The sequence below is a fragment of the Balaenoptera acutorostrata genome, chromosome 11 (assembly GCF_949987535.1).
Source record: "Balaenoptera acutorostrata chromosome 11, mBalAcu1.1, whole genome shotgun sequence".
In the NCBI taxonomy this organism is placed as follows: domain Eukaryota; kingdom Metazoa; phylum Chordata; class Mammalia; order Artiodactyla; family Balaenopteridae; genus Balaenoptera; species Balaenoptera acutorostrata.
Genome location: NC_080074.1, coordinates 3,398,880 through 3,417,866, shown reverse-complemented (window position 1 = coordinate 3,417,866; position 18,987 = coordinate 3,398,880). Strand labels below are relative to the sequence as shown.

Below are 18,987 nucleotides of genomic sequence, written 5' to 3'. Positions count from 1 at the left end.
CTTTTTTGTGGGCAACCCGTCTGCGTCCTGGGGCAAAGGAGGCGAGCGGACCCAGTGGTTGAGGGTAGAATCCGGGTCCCATGGTGGGGGAGGGGAATGAGGGGGGAGGGGGTCCTGGACGGGCAGACGGGCTTGAGGGGGGCGCAGCGGTGGAGGTGGGGTGATGTCCAGGGCAGGGTGTGGCTGCGGTCGGGGGAGGGCCGTTGAAGAGGAAGATGAGGAGTCTGAGGCCAGGGTCCACCGACCGGTTGGTGACAGGCCAGTAGGGAGAGGGGCAAGGAGGAGAGGACGAGAGCCCTAGATCTGGGGCAGAGGGAGAGACCCCACGCACGTGGAGGCGGAGCGGGCAACGCCTCCAGGAGCCGGGGGCAGAAGCCGGTCCCGCCGCGGAGAGACACGGTTCTAAGGAAGCGGGGGGGGGGGGGGGGGGGGGCAGAGGCAACCAGGCCGCCTCCCTGGCTTTGTGGCGGCAGCGCTGCAGCCTTGGTGGTCCCGAGTCCAGGCTCCCGACCCCAAGCTTAGCGTTGCTCTCGGCAAGTCTGAAAAGGGGTCAGCAGGAGGGACCCAAGGGGCTTGCGGAGGGGTTTGGGCCCCAGGATTTCCGGGCACCACCCCGGCGCCTGCCATCCGCCTCGGTGCCCCCTCCAGCTGCCTGGCTCCCCAGAGCTGGTCCTCACCGTCCCTGCCGTCCTGTGGGCGCCCAGCTGAGCTGCTGCAGCTTCGACACGGAGTCCGGCCAAAGCCACAAGGGTCCCAGGCTCTCTTGGACCTCGGGGCCCCTGTAGGAGCTCTTCAGCTCTAGGGCAAGTTCCAGAGGAACTTAATTCCAGCAGCTTAGAGACTAACACGCGCCACAGCCTTCCGAGGACGTGCATTCACGTGTTCAGACGGGGCTGCAAACCGGGGGACGCCCTGCCTGCTTTGGTGGGAAGTTGCTGACATAATGGAGTCCAGCGTTCTGCTTCCGAATCAGTGTAGAGCCGCCTTTCCGGGCCAGCCTCTGCCCTCCGCTCTGCGGCCACCACCTTGGGCGCCGAGGTTGGGGATGGGCCGGGGAGGGACAAATGGGCGAGCCTGGGCCATGTTCCCCGCGCAGAGCAGGGGGCGTACCCTGCCTTTCGCCTACCGCCCAGTCTCGCCGTACCTGCCCCTGCCAGGCCCACGGGGCGGGCAGGTAAACATGGCCTGGTCCCTGCCCTCTGGGACCTCATGCCCCGGTAGCCAGAGCAGCTGAAAGTCCAGGAGGTCACGTGCCAGGACAGGGCAGCCATGGGCTAGAGGGTCTTACCGGCCCCCGTTGTTCCCCAGTGTGAGCTGCTGCTTCCCGGGGTGTGGCCTCCGAGCAGGTGACCTGTGCCTGGAGCAGTCACCGGGGCTGTCACGGGCCCTGTCCATGCCGGGTGTCCCCTTCCGCACCCTGCCTTCGGGGGGTGGTCGTGGAGACCAAAACTGGGGAGTCAGATTCCCCCCATTGCATGGCAGGGCGCTCAGGTGCCGCCCTCACCAGGTCAGCAGTGGGGTGGGTGTGAGCCGACAGCCCTGCTGCGCCCCGGGCAGGCCTGGCTGTGCCGACGCGTGCACCCCTTTCCAGCGGGCAGCGGTGGCCTGAAACAGGAGCCTGCCCTGGGCCCGGCGGGATGGCGGGTGGTGGCTTTAATTAGCCTTCTGTGGGAAAGGACAGGCCCCTGTTTGGAGTTCGCTCACCTCAGAGCCTGGCACGTGGACACGCCCTGCCCCACCTCCCCAGAGTCCTGTTGCTGCCCCTCCCAGGGCAAGAGGGCGACAGGCCCTGTGGCCAGGCCCACCCTCCTCCTGGGAGGTCGCCACTCGAGCCGGGGCAGGTTCCGATGGTTTCCTTCCCTCTGCAGCCTGAGAGTTGTGTTGTGACCGTCAGGAGGCTTAGCGTCACGCTTCTGGTTTTGCCTTTACTATTGCTGAAAGTCGGCCTCACCGGGGCTCTGAGGACGTCCCTGTTGTCTGAAATTTCCCTTCCACCGACCGGCAAAGCCGAGGTGAACTGATGCGAGTTCTAAGGCAGAGCCAGTGTCTTCCTAGGCCGGTGGGCCTGTGGACCAGCCCTTCTAGACCACGGGGTCCTTGGGGGTACCCCTTAGAGAACTGGTCGATGTGGACCCAGGGTGCTTCCGGGAGGCTCCTCTGAGCTCTTGGTGTTTTCCTTCTAGGCTGGTCCAGGGACCCTCATCATGGCTGCAGGAGTCCAAGACTTTAACCGGACAGAGTTTGATCGCTTAAATGAGATCAAAGGTCACCTGGAAATCGCCTTATTGGAAAAACACTTCTTACGTGAGTACCAGTCGGGGAGGGAGGGGCAGAGGGGACGCTGTCCTGCAGGAGTGCAGCTGGGTCACAACAGGTGTCACCAGGCTAGCAGTGGGGACAGGTGTGGACGTCCCCACACGGCCTTTTGCGTCCTGAGTCTGCATCTCCCTTTGCTGCTCCACGAAGCTCAGCACTCCTGTCTGGATGGTTACGATGCCTTTACTCTGAGATAGACGAGAACGTCACTGGGGAAGCAATAAGACGTCCCCTGGAAGTTCTCACTATGTTAGTGAATCTGGTGCATGGCCATGGTTAACTCAGCATGTAATAGAGCTTTTTGGAGGAATCTGAAATTTTCTGTTGTGTGTAGTTTGCACATCAAGGAGGGAGTGTGGGAGGGGGCACAGTGGGGTTTTATTGTCTGTTGGCCGCGGGCATGGGTACCTTGGCATTTGGCATTTGTGTTGCTTAACTGTCGGCCCTCCTGCTGGGGGCGTTGGCCTCTGGGTAGTGATGATAGTAGAGATGGTTCTGGAAGGGCCTGCGGGGCTCCTCCCAGAGATGATCTCATTTGATGGGTTGCCTTTGCTCCTCTCACCACCCCTCTGTCCTGCCTTGCAGACGAGGAAACGGAGGCACCAGGGCTAAGAAAAGTGATCCTACTGGTAGGTTAAGTCTTCTGACTAGTACGGGGTTTAAACCAGGCAGACTAGCCCTGAAGCCCCCGCATGTGACACAGTGTTTTCATAGCTGACACCAGGGTGTGGGCGATGATATTAGGGAAAAAATACAGGGAGAAAGAAGCAGCTTCGCCCCCGTGTGCCCAGAGCCAGTCACGTCTGGGCCACGAGGAGAGCCGCCCGGGCCCAGGAGGAAGGGCCCCTTGGGCATCGTGCCCAGCTGGGGTCTCCCTCTGATACCTGGGACCAAGCAGCTGGCGCCCTTGCTTGCCCGCAGGCACCCGCCCTCTGTCCCCACCTGAGTCCTCTCCCTCTTTCGTCTAGTGTCTCCCTCATTTATGTGACAAGTGTCATCTGAGCTCCAGCCGTGGCCACCCCGGCTGTGCCGCCCATGCAGCATGCGGGGCCCGTTGCCTGCAAACGAAGGCGGGGTGTCAGCGCCGCGGCGGGAAGCCTTGGGGGCCTGCCTTCTTCTCCCAGAAGTGGGCGGCGTGGCTCTCACTATATTTCTGTGCACCTTCCAGCCACCAGGTGCTGCAGCCCCGTCTCCCCCCAGGCCCCTCTTCCTGGTCAGTACCTCCCTGGGCGAGCGTGCGTGTGCACGCACGTGTGTACGCGCACGAGCTCTGGGCGTGTGCCCGTCTGCACCCTGCCGGCCAGCGCTCGCCCGCAGGGTCCGAGCACCGAGGTTGTGAGGACGGCGCTGTGGAGTGACTCAGTCTCCCTGCGAGTCTGAGGTTGCGGCTGAGCTGGCTGGGGACACGGGGCCGGGCTGGGTCTGCGGGACTTCCCGCGCTGCGGGCGGTGAGGGCCCTGCCTGGTTAGGCCCTGGTTCCTGTGGCCTCGGCCTTTGCCGAGCTCCCGCGGGGCGGCTCTGTGTGAACGGCGGGGCAGCCCAGGTGGTCTCGCCAGTGCTGAGCAGGCCCCGCTGGGTGGAGGCTGTGCTGGGCAGCAGAGCTGGACGGCCCTGCTCGAGGCAGCAGTGGGTGGAGCCTTGTGAAAGCGCCTTTGGTGGGTCACGCGGAAGATATTGGTGGTTTCACAGGGTTCGAGGAACCAGCAGAGTCAAGGGCTCTCAACGAAAGGGGAAGGGTCTGTGAGAGTGTCCAACAGGGAGCCCCCCCTGGCCAGGGAGGGGCAGCGTGAGGCTTCCAGGAGAAGGGGTTACAGGCGGGGCAGGCGGGGAGCGAGTGTCCACCAGGCAGCCGGGTGGGCCGGACGGCTGCGACCCACAGGGATGCCTGTCTGGGGCCACCCTGCTCTGTGTTGAAAAAAGGAAAAGAAAAGAGGCCGCCTGGCTCCGGATCGGCGTCGCGGGCGTCCTTGGACCGGTCCTCGTGGTCTGTCCTCCGTGTTTTACCAGAAGAGTAAAACAGTGGGTAGCTCATGTTGTAAAAGTGCAGAGTTCCACTTTGGCAGCCCGGGGCCAGATGGGGAAGGTAATAATTATGGGCATTTTTTTTTAGTTATGGGAAATTTTAGATGGATCAGAAATAGAGAACGTGGTGTAACGCGCCTCTCACGCACCTGCCGTCGGTTTCAGCAAGAATCGGCTCGCGGCCAGGCTGGTTTCCTCCAAGCCCCCACCTACAGCCCCTCTCCGCCAGGTCTTTTGAAGGAAATTCCAGCCAGCATTCTGTCATTTGACCCATTAATATTTTAGTAGATAGCTCATCGTGGGTTTTTGTTTTTGTTTTTTGGCCGTGCTGCGCGGCTTGCGGGATCTTAGCTCCCTGACCAGGGATCGAACCCGCACCCCCTGCAGTGGAAGCACAGAGTTCTTTCTAACCCCTGGACTGCCAGGGCAGTCCCTCATTCTGTTTTAAAAACAAAAGTCCTGAGTGCAGTATTACAACTAAAAAAATCAAGTTTTTCTTGAATATCATCAGATACCCAACTTAAGCTCCAATTTCCCCAGTTGTCTGGTCATTTTTTGGGCAACTCTGGAATCAGACAAGGTCCATAGGTTGTGACTGGTAGATGTACCTCTCCCGTCTTTTACTCTGCCCGTTCTCCCTGCATCTGTTTTTGCTCTTTATTGAGGAAACCAGGCCGTCTGTGGGTGGGGTCTCCACCCTGGACCTTGCTGAGCCCATCCCCGTGGTCCCGACACATGAGCCAGCGTGTCCCCCGTCCCTTGGCGCTGGTGGGGTCGGGGGGATCTTTGGGAGGACTCCCTCCCCAGTGGTGGTGGTGGTGGAGGTGCGTGCTTTCCTGAGGCCGTTTCTTTTGTCCTGTATCAGGACCTGGGTCATTATGGCTTCCATCCATCATCTCATTAGAGGTTGCAGATGGTAATTTTCGACTTCTGACATTCTTTCTCCATTTATTAACTGGACATATTTCTGAAAACTTAACTATTTGGTTGCCCCAAGATGTAGTTCATATAGGAGAGGCAGGAGACGTGCTTGAATTTGTCCTTTGTATTTCCGGCTTTCAGAATAACGACTTGGTTCTCTGCTTAGAACATCCTCCAGAGGGTGAGGGTGTTAGGCTTTTGCGGGGGGTTTTGCTGTCATCATGAGATCGTGGATTTAAACATAGTTTAATGAGTCTTAATCGCCATGTTTATCGTCTCATTGGTGCTCAGATAGCCCCACCTCTGGTCTGGGTTTGTCTGTTGTTTCCTCAGGATGAGACTCAGGTCAGAGTGTCACAGGTATGATGCTGTGTCCACAGTGCATCTGACCAGGAGGTCTGTGATGTCATTTTGTCCCCATATGCATGTTGTAGAGAGTTTGTTTGGTTTTTTTAAAAAATTAATATTGTAAAACAACTATATTCCAATAAAAGTTAGTTTTTAAAAAATTAAATTAACTTTTGTAGTTATCTAAAATTGTTTCCATGGTTCCAAAGTCAGGGTATTTCCAGAGAAATCAGGTTTCTCTCCCTGTAACCCTCATTCCTTCTCTTCCCCTATAGATAACCAGTTGTCTTTTAATTGTACAGTCTATCCTTCCATTGAATTTTTATAGAAGCAAATATGTATATTTGGCCTACCTCCCCCCTTAGATGAATGTTTGTGTGTTTTCACTTTCTCCACACCGATATCACATCCTGGAGGTCCCTCCAAAATGGTTCTCAAAGCTGTTCCATGTTCCATCTGCAACTGCCCTGTGGCTGTAGGGTGTGGGTAACCTGCCTGCTCCCTGATCCCTGTTACATAGTTACAGGTGGTTCTTAGCAGGCGGTCTGCGCCTTGAGTGCATGGTCCACACTTATTTCTATACCCTGAGGATCTGGCGCGATGCCCTGGATCTAATAGGAGTTCAGTGCTTGGAGGGATGCCTTGCAGGGAAACCTGGTCAGAGCTGGAGTTTGCACAGAGAGACTGTCCCTCCCTGCACTCTCTCTTCCGTCTCAGTACCCAGGGGAGTACGGTGTGGAAGAAAGGATGTAGACCCCCTTGGGACCCACAGAGGTGTTTTGGTTGCTGCTGAACCTGCATCTGTGTGCTAGGGTGGCCACCCCTGGTTGCAGGGGGCTGCGGTGATGGGGAGCTTTGCTCTGGAGTTGGGACCCAGGCTTCTGTTTCCTGACTCAGGCCCGAGTGATCAGGTAGCCGTGGACATTTCACCATTCAGGGCCTGGTTGCCCCCATCTGTAAAACGCCTAAGTGGTCAGTGTTAAAGTTCCATTTAATTACCTGTAGTACTTTTTCTCCAGAAGCAGACTGTTATTCTTCTCGGAGAAGAGGAAATAGCCCAGGTTCACAGCGACTTTCTTCGGTTATTAAATATTGAAGAGTACAAATGTTCCCGAGAGAAGATGGCAGAGGATGAAGAATGGGAAATTGAAATGTGTCCTGGCTCAGGACTGGGGGCAGGATCCTAAATTTGTTAAAGAAGCACATAAATAAATGAAAAGCATCATCCATTTTCATTTAGCCCGAAATGCATTTCGGTTGTTACTGCTTTTTGAGCACACACACACACCCCTCCATAGTTTCTGAGCAGGAGTGTGCATTTATCGATCACCTGCTGGGTGCAGGCTCTGGGAAGGGAGATTCTCCAGCATCGTAAGCTGCACACACAGGCTCTTCCCGAAAGTGACTGGGCATGGAATATGGAGCTTAGAGGGAAAGTGCTTACGGCGTGTCAGGGGTCCAAGGCCTCCTGGGTGCTGGGCTAAGCCCGAGGGTCCCTGACCTGTGTGCAGGTGGTGTGTTGCCGGGCAGTTTCTTCTTCTCCACTTGACGTGAGGCCTGTGGACTCCTCTCTGGATGGACATGCTGGAGGGTGGTCCCCTCGGCCACACCCTGGGGGCTTGAGCCCTCGGGACAGGGATCCATCATCTCTGAGCCACTGACGCAGGTGCCAGACACACTGTGGTGGTTCCTGGGGAGGGTGCCTCTGGGAAAGGGGCCCTTTGCTCCTGAGCCCCTCTGCTCCCGGGAGCTCCCCTTCCTGCCCCAACTCGCGGTGGGCCAGTGTGGCCGGCTGTGACCCCCCTGGGAGGGCTTCCTGGAGAAGGTGGCCAGGGAGGTGGCAGGAGGGTGGCCGTCTATCTCCTGTGGACTGAGGGCCTCCCTCTGGTTGCCGAGGCTGAACAGAGGGGCCTGGAGGGAAGGAAGTTTCCGGGCGCCAGTCTGGGTGATTCAGGCTGAGGACGCCCTTTCTCACCCCTGAATACAGCAGCGCGGGAGCTGCCGGCTGCTAGAGGCGTGCGATGGGGCAGCCATCCGAAGCCGGCCGGGGATGGGTTAGGTGTGGCGTTGCTCGGATACCTCCGGACCCGCCCCTTTGGGCCTGGGCCTGCAGATGTCCCTCTGGGGGTCTGGCTTTTTAAAAAAATATATAAATTTATTTATTTATTTATGGCTGCATTGGGTCTTTGTTGCTGCGCGCGGGCTTTCTCTAGTTGCGGTGAGCGGGGGCTACTCTTCGTTGCGGCGCACAGGCTTCTCACTGCGGTGGCTTCTCTTTGTTACAGAGCACAGGCTCTAGGCACGCGGGCTTCAGTAGTTGTGGCTCACGGGCTCTAGAGCGCAGGCTCAGTAGTTGTAGTGCACGGGCTTAGTTGCTCCGCGGCATGTGGGATGCTCCCGGACCAGGGCTCGAACCCGTCTTCCCTGCACTGGCAGGTGGATTCTTAACCACTGTGCCACCAGGGACGTCCCGGTCTGGCTTTTTAAAACAACTCTGCTCCTCCTGTGTACTCGGTGATGTTGAGCTGAGAGGATAAACTCCCAGTGCCAGAGGCTGGGTCGGACAGTTCTTCCCCTGTAGCGATGCGCTTGTCGAGTGGTTTCTGCCCTTTCGTGAGGACGGCAAATGGGTGACCCAGACGGATGGGAAGGGAGCAAACAGATCGGATAACCGGCAGATGAAGACAGAGATGAGACTGCATGTCCATATCATCGAGAACTTATCTGGGGAAAAAATGAAATTGGCCCCGAAGAAAATGGCGTGTCTGACCCGCTGGGCTGGCTCTGAATTGCATATTTCTAGGTCACTCCTGCTGCCCGGTGGGAACCCGCTCCTTGCTTATCCCTGCAGATGTCCGGCCCTGCCTCCTCGCTGGCCAGAGGCGAGCTGGCCCACCAGGCAGTCCTGGCTCAGCGCCCAGCAGAGCACGTCCCCCGCCTGGGCCCTGAGTGCTCGGGCAGAAGGAGGAGTGGGGATGGGGGCTGGGCACACACATGTTTCCTGGTTCGGTGCTGGCCAGGGCCCTGGAGCCCGGACCTTGGCCGTCAGAGCAGCGCGCCACCTCTGGCTGAAAGGCGGTCATCGGTTCCTGAAAATCAGCTGTTCTGGGTGGAAACACTGGCTGGGATCCTGTTCCTTCTTATTTTACACGGGAAACGTTTTAGTGCACTGCTTCTTCACCCCAGACCCCCAGTCAGTTTCCTAAAATGTGTGTGAAAGGCAGCGGTGTACCAGCATCTAGGCTGCAGCCTGTCGTGTGGGCATGTCAGAGCTGAAAGCAGCACTGCTTCCTGGTGACCAGGCCGTCGGTGTGGTGGGGGATGGTTTGTTCATCGTTCCGTAAACTCTGCCTCTGCATCCAGCAGCAAGTAGCACAGCGGTGAGTAAACGCTGGGGAAGATTGCAAACGGAAGTTTACCACGAAAGCACGGCCTTTCCCGTGATGAACTGTTTTCCTTGAGGGGAGAGGGTGCAGGAAGGGAAGGGGCTGACGTGGCTGCTTCTTTCCTGGTTGCCGCAAGCATGCCCTCGGTTCAGGACCCGCTACCTGGCACTTTGGGAGGGCGTGGCTCTGCCTTCTAGAAAGGTCCGAGGTCATGGGGTGGGGGGATCCAAATTAAGCTGGGAGGCCGGGAGAGTTCAGTTTGGGGAGAGTTGAGGAGGGAGGTGAAGGGCAGAGCCTAGGACCACGGGGTGGGGCCTCCAGGTGTGCAGCCTGCCACCTGGCCAGGACCCAGAAACAGCTTTGCGAGTGGTCCCTGCATTTGCACACCTGGCCGGTGGGAAGGAGTTTTATTTAAGGATTATCACTTGATTTTTATTTTTGGCTGTGGCTGGGCCTGTTGAATTGTGTGCCAAGAGGACTCTTGCTTGAGAGTTCTACTTTTACAGGTTTAAAAATAGCCTCAAAGCTGTGTTCCTACCTCCTGGTGGCTTCCCTGGGGGCTGGGGTAGTGGGCTGGGCTATGGCCCTGCTGCCTGGGCATGGGTGGGCATGAGCCGAGGCGTCCCCTCTGTCTCCCTGAGCCAGTCAGGGTGGCCGTGGGCCGATAGGGGTGCACCTGGAGTCGCTGGTCAGGTGCTGTCCCTGCCCTTTTCCTTGTAGGCTTGGGGAGGCATGAAGGCTGGACCACGTGGGTGGGCCGGCCGTCCTGGTGGGTGAGCGCTGCGCGAAACGCTTTGCCACAAGGAGCTGCTTTCCTGTGTTCGGGGCTCCACGCCTGTAGCTCACTTTGCCTCTCCCTCTGAAAGCGCTGGTTTGCCAGCACGCTGGTCGGGGTATTAGAGTATGCTCAGGTTTGTTTGGACTCCGGGCTGCGTGAAGGGGGCATTTTGGATGCAGAAACCAAGCTTTAGAAAGTCACGTTGGACACCTGCGTGAGGGTCCCTCTGGGCTCGCAGAGCAGCCCGGGCCTCGCCCTTCCCCCTGTTACACTCTGCTGCCTGCCTGCTCTCGTGGGAGGTGGGTGGGAGCAGGCTGAACCCCCTGCGGAGCTGGCCCTGGTTTCCCTTCGGGGCCATGCACCTGGCTGCTGGGCTTTGCTCACGTGGGTGTCCTGCTGAGCGGGGGCCCAGTGAGGGAATGGATGAATTATGTGCAAACGTCTCTCTCCTGGGCGTGCCCTCCCATCTTAGAAGGTTCGGGGGTTCTGAATCCTATCTTGGGCGGGTATTCTGGCTCCCCTGGCCTCCTGCAGGCTTCCTTCCCATCCCCTGGCCGGCCCCGGCCATCTGCCGGGTCAGCAGATGCCACAGAGCCGGCACCAGGTCTTGAAAAGGAGAGACTCATCAGGCTGGGAGCTGGGCCATGTGACCCAGGCAAACCCTGTGACCGCTGGTGCACAGGCCCTTCCCGCCCTGCCGGGCTGTCGCTCCTACTCCTGGGACCCCTGCCTGTGACTTAGCTGCCGGCAGGTATGAAGCTGCCTTTCCTGGCCCATCTGCGTGGCTGCGGAGGTGCAGAGAGGCCCAGGAGGGGGGCCCGAGAGTGGGCCTCTGTCAGGACGCGCCTGTGGAAGGTCGCGGGCTCGTGGCAGGCGTGACTCCAGGATGCCCTGCGCTGGTACTTCTCACTGTGAGAGTTTGGCGAAGTCAGTGGAAGCATCATCAGTGGGGGCGTTAGGGGCACAGCCAGAGGTGAGGAGCAGAGGGATGGGAGGGAGGGGGCCGGCTGGGACGCCCAGCACTCCCCAGGGGCCACTTGACCTGCTAAAGGAGGACTCTTCTTATGGCCTGTGGATTCTCTGGGGGCGGGAAGACCCCCTCTGGGCTTGGTGGAAAGAGGGGGGATCGTCCCCCCCTCCCAGAGCCAGCTCAGCCTCCTTGGCCCGAGAGTATTGTCTCACGGGGAGTGTGGTGGGTGGAATCATGGCTCCCCACAATGTCCTCGTCCTGATCACCAGAACCTGTGACTGTGTCACCTCACGAGGCCAAAGGGGCTTTGCAGACGTGATTGAGTTAAGGGTCTGAGATGGGGAGATGGGCCTGGGTTATCCAGGTGGACCCAGTGTCGTCACAGGGGTCCTCGTGAGAGGGAGGCGGGGGGCTCAGAGAAAGAGGAGGAGAGTTGACAGTGGAATCAGAGGTCGGGGTGATGTCCCTGATGGCGAGGGGTCACCAGCCAAGGAATGTGGGTGCCTCTAGAAGCAGAAAGGGCCAGGAAGTGGACTTTCTCCTGGAGCCAGCCCTGCCCACACCTTGACCTGAGCCCCTCGAGACCCATTTCAGACTCTGACCTCCAGAGCTGTAAGAGGACACACTCTTCCACTCCGTCTGTGGTGACTTATTACAGCAGCAGTAGGAAATCAACGTGGGGGGGGGACCCTGTGTGTGGCATTGCACCCCTGCCCCCACCTGCAGGAGACCCTCCCGGCCCCCGACTGACGGAGCAGGGGCACAAGGGGAGCCCTTTGCTGCTGCAGGTGGTATCCGGGGCCGGTAGCCCGAAGGCCAGGCCACTGCGGAAGAGGCCATGAGCTGGGCTCTGAGGTTGGAGGGCAGCCCGAGGAGAGCCGCGGGGGCCAGAGGCCAGCTGCCACGGGCCCTGACAGCCCCTGGGGGACACGGTCCCGTTGGGGGGCTGCGCAAGACGAGGCCACCTTCTGAGTGACCGGCTCAGCGCTTTCCGCCTGGCGGGAAGTTGGCCTCCTGTTTCTTCTCTATCCGAGAGGAGGAGGAAAATTGATTGCAGGGATTTGTATCGTCTTTGTCCTGTGCAAGGAGCCAGCTGTGCTCTGCACTGCAGTTGACCTAAATATGTTGCCGGAGGGAGCAGACCCATAATATCCGCCGTCATGGGGTCTAATCATCGTTGCAGGCGTAGGGAGAGTTGCGTGGCCTTGGGGCAGCCATTTGCTCAGAGAAAGGCTTGTAGGAGAGAAATGATCAGAATGCTGATGGGTTTTATTTATTTAGCTGTCTTTGTGCCCCCAGGAGAGGAGGCACCTGGAAGAGGCGGGAAGCCTTCTTAACGTCTGCTGTGAACTGGGACGAGTGGATTTGCCAGGCTGTACCCAAGCGTCCTTGTCTGCGGGGCCGCTGTCCTCTCACTGGCTTGCGGGGGCGGGCGGCTTTGAGGAGTGAGGAGGGCAGGACTGCGGGGGTTCCTGGGAGGAGGGAGGAGCCCGCTTGTCTCGGCTCCACAGAGCGGCCACCCTGGGAAGGCCCAGGAGAGCAAGGGGCAGCTTGAGGGGGGATGGTGCCCGCGGGAAGGGCAGGGCCGAGGGGGCTTTGTCAGGAGCCCAGGTTAAGAGGACATGGCCCGAGGCCCCCTTGCCTCCAGGACTGGAGTCCGTGAGTGTGTCTGCACGCTTGCAAGCAGGCGAGGAGCATCCCTGGAGCTTGGGACGGGAGCTGTGTGTCCACAGCGGCCTGGCTGACCGTCTCCACATGGTGGGAACCAGCTGCACGTGACCCCTCGCAGGTGAGTGGCGTGGGGAAGGGAGTTCGGGGGCGTTGAGGAAAATGTGGTTTCCTGCGGATGACGCTGTGGATGAGGAGGCGGCCGGGGCTGCCTTGCCCTTCAGGTGGAGCCAAGGTCCACAGAGGGGACTGGAGTGTGTGTGGGTGATGGGGTTCAGAGGAGCAGATGGGAAGGCACCCAGCACCCCGAGCTCGGCTCCCAGGAGCAAGGCCGCGGTGGCGTGAAGCCCATCGCCTCTGTTTCCCGCCGTGAAGCTCCGTGGCCGGCGAGTCCGCCCACGCCTGTCCTCGAGAGGCGGTGGGAGCCCCTGCGCACCCGGCCGAGCCCGAGGCGGCCCCCCCGGGGATGCGCACTCACTACTGCGGAGGGCCGGCCGCCCGGAGCCCGGGGGGCGGGTCTCTGCGGGGGCTCCCTGGGAGCTTCACCCACCCTCACCCGGTGCGCCTCGACTGAGCACTGCCGTAAGCCAGGCCCTCCGTGGGGGCCTCCGAAGTGGGTCCCGCGGGAGGAGGCTGAGCGGTGCTCCGCGGGCGCTCACGAGGGCAGAGGGCCTCCACGTGGCTCCAGGGCCCAGGCTCTCCCACTGCCAGGGGGAGCACGTCCTCGCAGAAGGGGGCCCCAGGGCCCCGCCTGCGTCGGGACAGGAGACCCGCCTCCCGAGGGTCCAGGGTCCAGCGGGACGCTGCACCCGGGTGGCCCTGGGGTCAGGTCACGCAGGCGAGGTGCCTGGGGCACCACCCGATGCCCCCTCCGGGCGGGTGTGGGTGCTTGGTCACGGCAGCGTCCCCGCTTTGACAGAGCCTGGTGCGTTACACTTGCACGGCGAGTGTTTGCTCGTGGAGTTGTGTGCGGGCAGTGGCTTCTCCGCACAGCCAGGCGTACGTGGTGCGGGGCCGAGTGGGGGTCCCCGTGGAGGCTGGGGCTCCTGAGCGGATTACGTGTCAGGGCTCTGGACCCCCGATCGTCTGAGTGCCCCCCGCCACCTCCCAGCAGGTGCTCTGTGTGCAAGGACATCACAGGTGGGGACTCTGAGTGCCCTTGAGTCCTCAGGGCCAGGGTCCCCGGGAACCCCAGTACGAGGCAGGGGGAGGCCGAGGCCCGAGGTTTGGGGCCCACGTGCCTGGCGTGCAGGATGCAGACGTCCCTCAGATGCTGGTGGCCGGCCAATCACTCTTGGCTCCGTTTGCTGAATTCCCACCACGGCCCTCCCCTCCCACTGGTGTCCTCTCTGCCTGGTTCTCGACCAGCCTGGTGCGTGCGTCCTGCAGTTCACTTGCTGTGCTGTCCCCACTGCCCAGTGTCCATTCACCGCATCTTTCCTGGCTTCCCCTTGAGCCAGGCTGGGTCCTGGGCCGTCACAGACAGTGAATCAGACGGGGTCCTCTCTCAGGGGCCTGAGTTGGGGCATCCTGCAGCTGAATGTGACTTAGGAATGTGGCATGCTTACCACGGGTCATGTTTGCTGAGCCCCTCCCTGTGGAGCTGTGTCACCTGAGGGAATCCCCTCCCAGCACCCTGGGGAGGACCCGTGTTGTCCCTGACAGGAAAAAGCAAGACCCGCAAGAGAAGATGACAAAGGGCCACGTAAGATGGGAGGGGGTCGGGGGGGTCTCTCTGGGGGAAAATGGCGCTTGAGCCAGCACTGAGGTCGAGGGGCACCAGCATGTGCGAAGGTCCTGGGGCGGGGTCTGACTGTGGAGGCATTTGGGCACCTGAGAGAAGGCTCCTGTGGCTTGAACCCAAAGAGCAAAGGTGAGAGCAAGAGCACAGGGCGTCGAAGTTGGGAGTGGGGTGGGGCTTCAGGCTGGAAGGACTCCCTGTGTGGCCAGTTTGGGCGGGACACCGTCAGGTTCTGACTTACACTTTAGAGGAGCCTCTGACTGCCGTTTGGAGCCAGACTGGAGGGTGTGAGGCGAGCTGGGGTGCCAGTTAGGAAGCAGGGTGTGAGCCGAGATGAGAGCGGGTGGGTTTGGGGGTGTTCGGAGGAAGAACCCCGACAGGTGGGGGTGAGGGCCCTGCCCATCTGCACCTGGCACGGGGCCCCTCTGCTGTAAATAAGCCAGACTGAGAGGGGTGGGGCATAGCCCTCCTGGGGCTGGCGGTCCGAGGCCTGGCTTCCCGCAGCCCTGGAGCAGGGGTCTCTGCTCTCCTGTCACCCGTCTCCGTGGCTGCTCTTCGCTCATTGCCTGGCCCCGGCTGGACCCTGCTTCTGAGTCTTAACTTGGAAATGTCCCCCAGGCCCTAGGCAGAGGCTGGCCCCTCCCCCTGGTCCCCCGCTTTGTGCGGCCCCTTTACAGAGCCTCTCCTGTGCCCCTGGGAGGCACCAAATCCAGTGGGTTGGGAGGCCATGGTCCTCAGGGAAACTAGGCGGCACGAGGGCCGCGCTGCTTCACCCCAGGACTGAAGGGGGGGGGGTCTCTGGAGGAGACCGTGGCTAACAGGAGCCAGGTGGGATGGCTCCCTGTGGGCTTGGCGTGGTGTCCTCCCAGCCCCCTTGTCTGGAGGGTCTTCTCCCAGGGGGTGGGAGGGACCACAGGGCCCTGAAGAATGCTGAGCCACATGCCCAGATCAGGGCAGAGCCCAGCAGGAGGGGCAGCGCGGGAGGTCCCGAGGACTCCAAATATTTACCGAGCACGTGGATGCCGGCACTCAGCAAACCTAAACATCTGCCCCTCGTTAGTGGCCAAATCGGGCGAGTCCTGAACTCCCCAGGTGGGAGGTGGGGCTGGCGCCTCTCCTTCCTGCCCCCGCCCCGGACGCCCCCGAGAGGCAGCGGGGTCTCCCCATGGCTCTGCCTGCACGGGGCGGGGCGGCCGCTGTGTAGACACGGCCGCTCTGCCAGCCCGTCTGTTTCTGGGACCTGGGGCTGTCATACTGACCTTGGCCTGAATTTCAGGGTCTTGGGCTCGGCCCTGTGTCCCCAGGTCTGGTGAGGCGGCCAGGACAGGAGAGGAACCTGCTGGGTCCCCCTGAGCCCCATCCTATCCAGAAAGCAGGTTCCAGGCCAGCGAGGGTCTCACTTGACTGGCAGCGAGGGCAGCGGATCCTGGCCTCCCCTGGGCTCCAGTCCACGCCCCTGATTTTGGTGAATTAGTTGGTCACATTCTGAGGTCTCAGGAATGCCTTTTGGGACTTGCCCAAGTGAGGCTTCTCCTGTGGGAATTTCCATTGCAGCCTGTCAACCCCACGATTGGGGTGGTCTGTGACCCACCACCCGGACCATGGCTGCCACACGCCACACGTGGGGCTGACTTCTGGGTAGAGGGAGCGCTGGGCTGACCCTCAGCCAGACCCTGGAGCCCACCGCTGCACGTAAAGCATCCTCGGTCCCACCCGGCAGGCCGGTGACCCTGACCCTGGGCCATCGTGGTGTTGGCTCGGAAGTCTGCCGACCTCCCGGGCCCGGGGAGGGTCGTCCCTCTGTCACTGTTGTCAGAGGTTGTGTTCCTCTATCCGGGGGGCTGCTCGGTCTGTTTTCCCCAAGGCTGTTGAAAAGGGACCCCCTTGGACATGGCCGGTGGGGGCCATGGGCTGGGCGTCCAGGATTCATCCTGCCACCCGGCGGCCGGCTGACGCTCCCCGAGGGCTCCCGCGCTGTGGACGCCGCGGGCCGGGCAGAGGCCCACCTGCTGGAGCTCCCGGGGCCTGGAGCGGGCGGCACCCGCAGGGTCGGGCAGGCTCTGCACTGGCAGCTCCTGCTGAGTTACACCTGTAGAGAGCGCTCAGGAGCCAGCGTCTCAGCAGTGTAGGCTGTTGTCATTGTCACCAAGGGACGGGGGGAGTTGGGTCTCAGGGGAAAGCATACTGACCGCAGGCTGAGCTGCAGGTGGGCGAGCACAGCCCCGCCCCATGGGAGCCCGTGTGGTCCCTTGCCCGGGACCACCTCGGGGACTCTGGCAGGCGCTACCCCTGCCGCCTGGACGCTCCCCTCTCAGGTGCACGGGGCTCGATCCTTCTCCACAGCCCTGCTCACGTTTGCCCTCGGCTCAGGCTCGCTGAACACGGCTGTTCCTACGGCCCAGCCCGCTCCGCCCCCCCACCGAGGGTGGCTCTCTGTTTGGGTCACTCCTTTATCACAAGTGTCCGGAGCGTGCCTGGCGCACGAGGCTGCCCAGCGCTCACTGGCGGAGTGGCCGATGCGGGCTCTGAGCTGCTCTGGTTCAGCCTGGCCCAGGCCGTCAGGTTTGTTTTGCAACTTTAGCTGTTTGCAGAAAAGCGGAAACGGGAGCATTGGCCCAAAGCAGCTGCCTGCGGAGGGGCCGATCTCTGGTCTTGGCCCTCGACACGCTGTCGCGTGGGGAATGGGTGTCTGTCGAGGCTGTGACTCCACGTGGCTTTGTAGCTGGGCCACGGCATGCTCTGCGGCTGCCGTGGCTGTGTCCCTGCTGCACCACTGTCCCATCTGCGCGTGGGCAGCCTTGCCCTAGGGCCCCGGTGGAGCCGAGCGAGGGGTGTGGCGGCGGCCTCGTGTGCCTCTTCGTGGCCCCAGGTCCTCTGCCCTCCGTGAGTCTGGGGCCTGCCTGTCCCGGGTGGGCGGTGACTCCTCCAGGGTCACATCTTTGAGAACGCTGAGGAGTGAGGGCTCACGCCCAGGAAATGCAGGAGGTGGGCAGAGGGGTGAGGACGGTGTCACCGTGGGGCCGTGACGAGAACGAGCCCCCCATGTACCGGTTCAGAAACAAGAAAAAGCGATTTCTGACGTGACTTGGGTCTCGTACCTGCAGGAGCCTTAGGCCCGAGGGAGGTGACCTAAGATTTCCAGATGGGCTCGATTGCATCTTACAGTGATTACATCGTACAAAGGACTTGGGGCGGGATCCTGGAGAAGTTGCCTGCAGCTACCTGTCATTCCCCAGATGTCTGTGGGGCGACTGAGTGGGGAGGGGCTTTGCGGGATGGCGAAGGAGTTCCCCAACTGGAGGACAAGGGTCCTGGTTGCAGCTGGGCTGTGCTCACTTCTGGGGGGCGGGGGCGGAGAGCAGAACCCCTTCACTCACTCACTCAGCAAGTGCTCGGGGCTCTCAGGTGCTCGGTGTAGACTGACCCCCAGGCCCAGGGCTGAGCCCTAACTTTAAAATTTTTTTAATTTATGGTTGATTTACAATGTTGTGTGAATTACTGCTGTATAGCAGAGTGATTCAGTTATACATATATATACGTTCTTTTTTATATTCTTTTCCATTATGGTTTATCCCAGGATATTGTATATAGTTCCCTGTGCTCTACAGTAGGACCTTGTTGTTTATCCATTCTGTATATAATAGCTTACATCTGCTAACCCCAAACTCCCACTCCATCCTTCCCTCAACCCCCTTCCCCTTGGAGACTACCAGACTATTCTCCATGTCCCTGAGTCTGTTTCTGTTTCATAGATTGGTTCATTTGTATCATATTTCAGATTCCACATATAAGTGATATCGCACGTTATTTGTCTTTCTCTGTCTGACTGACTTAGTATAATCATCTCTGGTTGCATCCACGTTGCTGCAAATGTGAGCCCTCACTCTTGAGTCAGCGGGTGATGCTTCCCGCTACCGGGGGCTCTGGTCTGGGCCTGCAGCGGGACCAGCACCCGTCTGCCTCTGGTTGTGACCTTGGGCCTCCTGCACGGCCGGCGCTGCCCGGGCATGTGCACGGCGGGCGGTGCACGCATGTTCTCCCATGGTGGGAGGAGGGTGGGTCTTTCCTTAGCTCCCCCTGTGGGCTCTTTGCTCCCATCGTCCCTGCAGCCAGGCTAGGCCCCCTACCCCACCGTCAGCGCCCAGGTAGGAGGAGAGCCGGCATCCCCGCCCTGGACCAGACTGAGCTCAGGAGCATCTGTGGCCCCCACGCAACTCTGCAGGACTTGTGTCAGGCTGGACTGGGCCTCTTCATCGATGCATAACTCACTTCTTCAGTAGAGGTAGCTGGGGTGCTTTGGGGGAGACACGAGAAGTGCAGGACTAGATTGTATGCAAAGCGTGTTCCGGAACCTTCTTGCACACCCTCCTCCTTCTGCTCTTTGCGCCCAGCCGTCAGAGGGGTGGCCGTCCATGGTCCTGATCACCTCCCTGTGCACGGTGCTCTCTGAGGCCCCCTTCCTCACTAAACTCAGGCCGCCCTGGGTCCACAGGCCCAGAGGGTCTGTGTCTTCACTGCAGCTCCAGCCTGGAGGTGGGAGGAGACTCGTCCTCAGGAGTGTGGGCTGGGTGGCTGCTCACGGATCTCTTGTGTTGTGTGGCTGGTTCAAGCCATCTGGAACCTTCTTGCCAAAAGCTAGACTCGCCAGCCTGGGTGTCTGAGTGCAGTGAGGCCCTCTGGGGAAGAGGGAGTCAGGACCACTCCTCAAGGGCTCAAGGCCCTGCCTAGAAGGTGGCACTGGACTCTGGTGCAGATTTAAGTAGAAAGGATGTGGCTGGGTTTGCTTCTTAGGAAGCGAATGTGAACTTCTGGGAGTGCCAGTTCCTCAAACTCAGTT

General features: G+C 60.4%; 1 protein-coding gene across 6 annotated transcripts in view; it reads left to right on the top strand.

Annotated features, from left to right (window-relative positions):
* The window catches only part of GRAMD4 (GRAM domain containing 4), a 77,704-nt gene that overhangs the window by 35,524 nt on the left and 23,193 nt on the right, over positions 1–18,987 (top strand). For 4 of the 6 annotated variants that reach the window (XM_057556818.1, XM_057556819.1, XM_057556815.1 and 1 more), the window contains one exon: positions 2,184–2,304. In XM_057556818.1, the coding sequence (XP_057412801.1) occupies positions 2,205–2,304 (100 nt within the window). In that variant the 5' untranslated portion in view covers positions 2,184–2,204. Of the gene's footprint in view, positions 1–1,750; positions 2,013–2,183; positions 2,305–12,464; positions 12,531–18,987 lie in introns of those variants that run through there. The other 2 variants (XM_057556817.1, XM_057556820.1) reach the window with 2 other exon arrangements.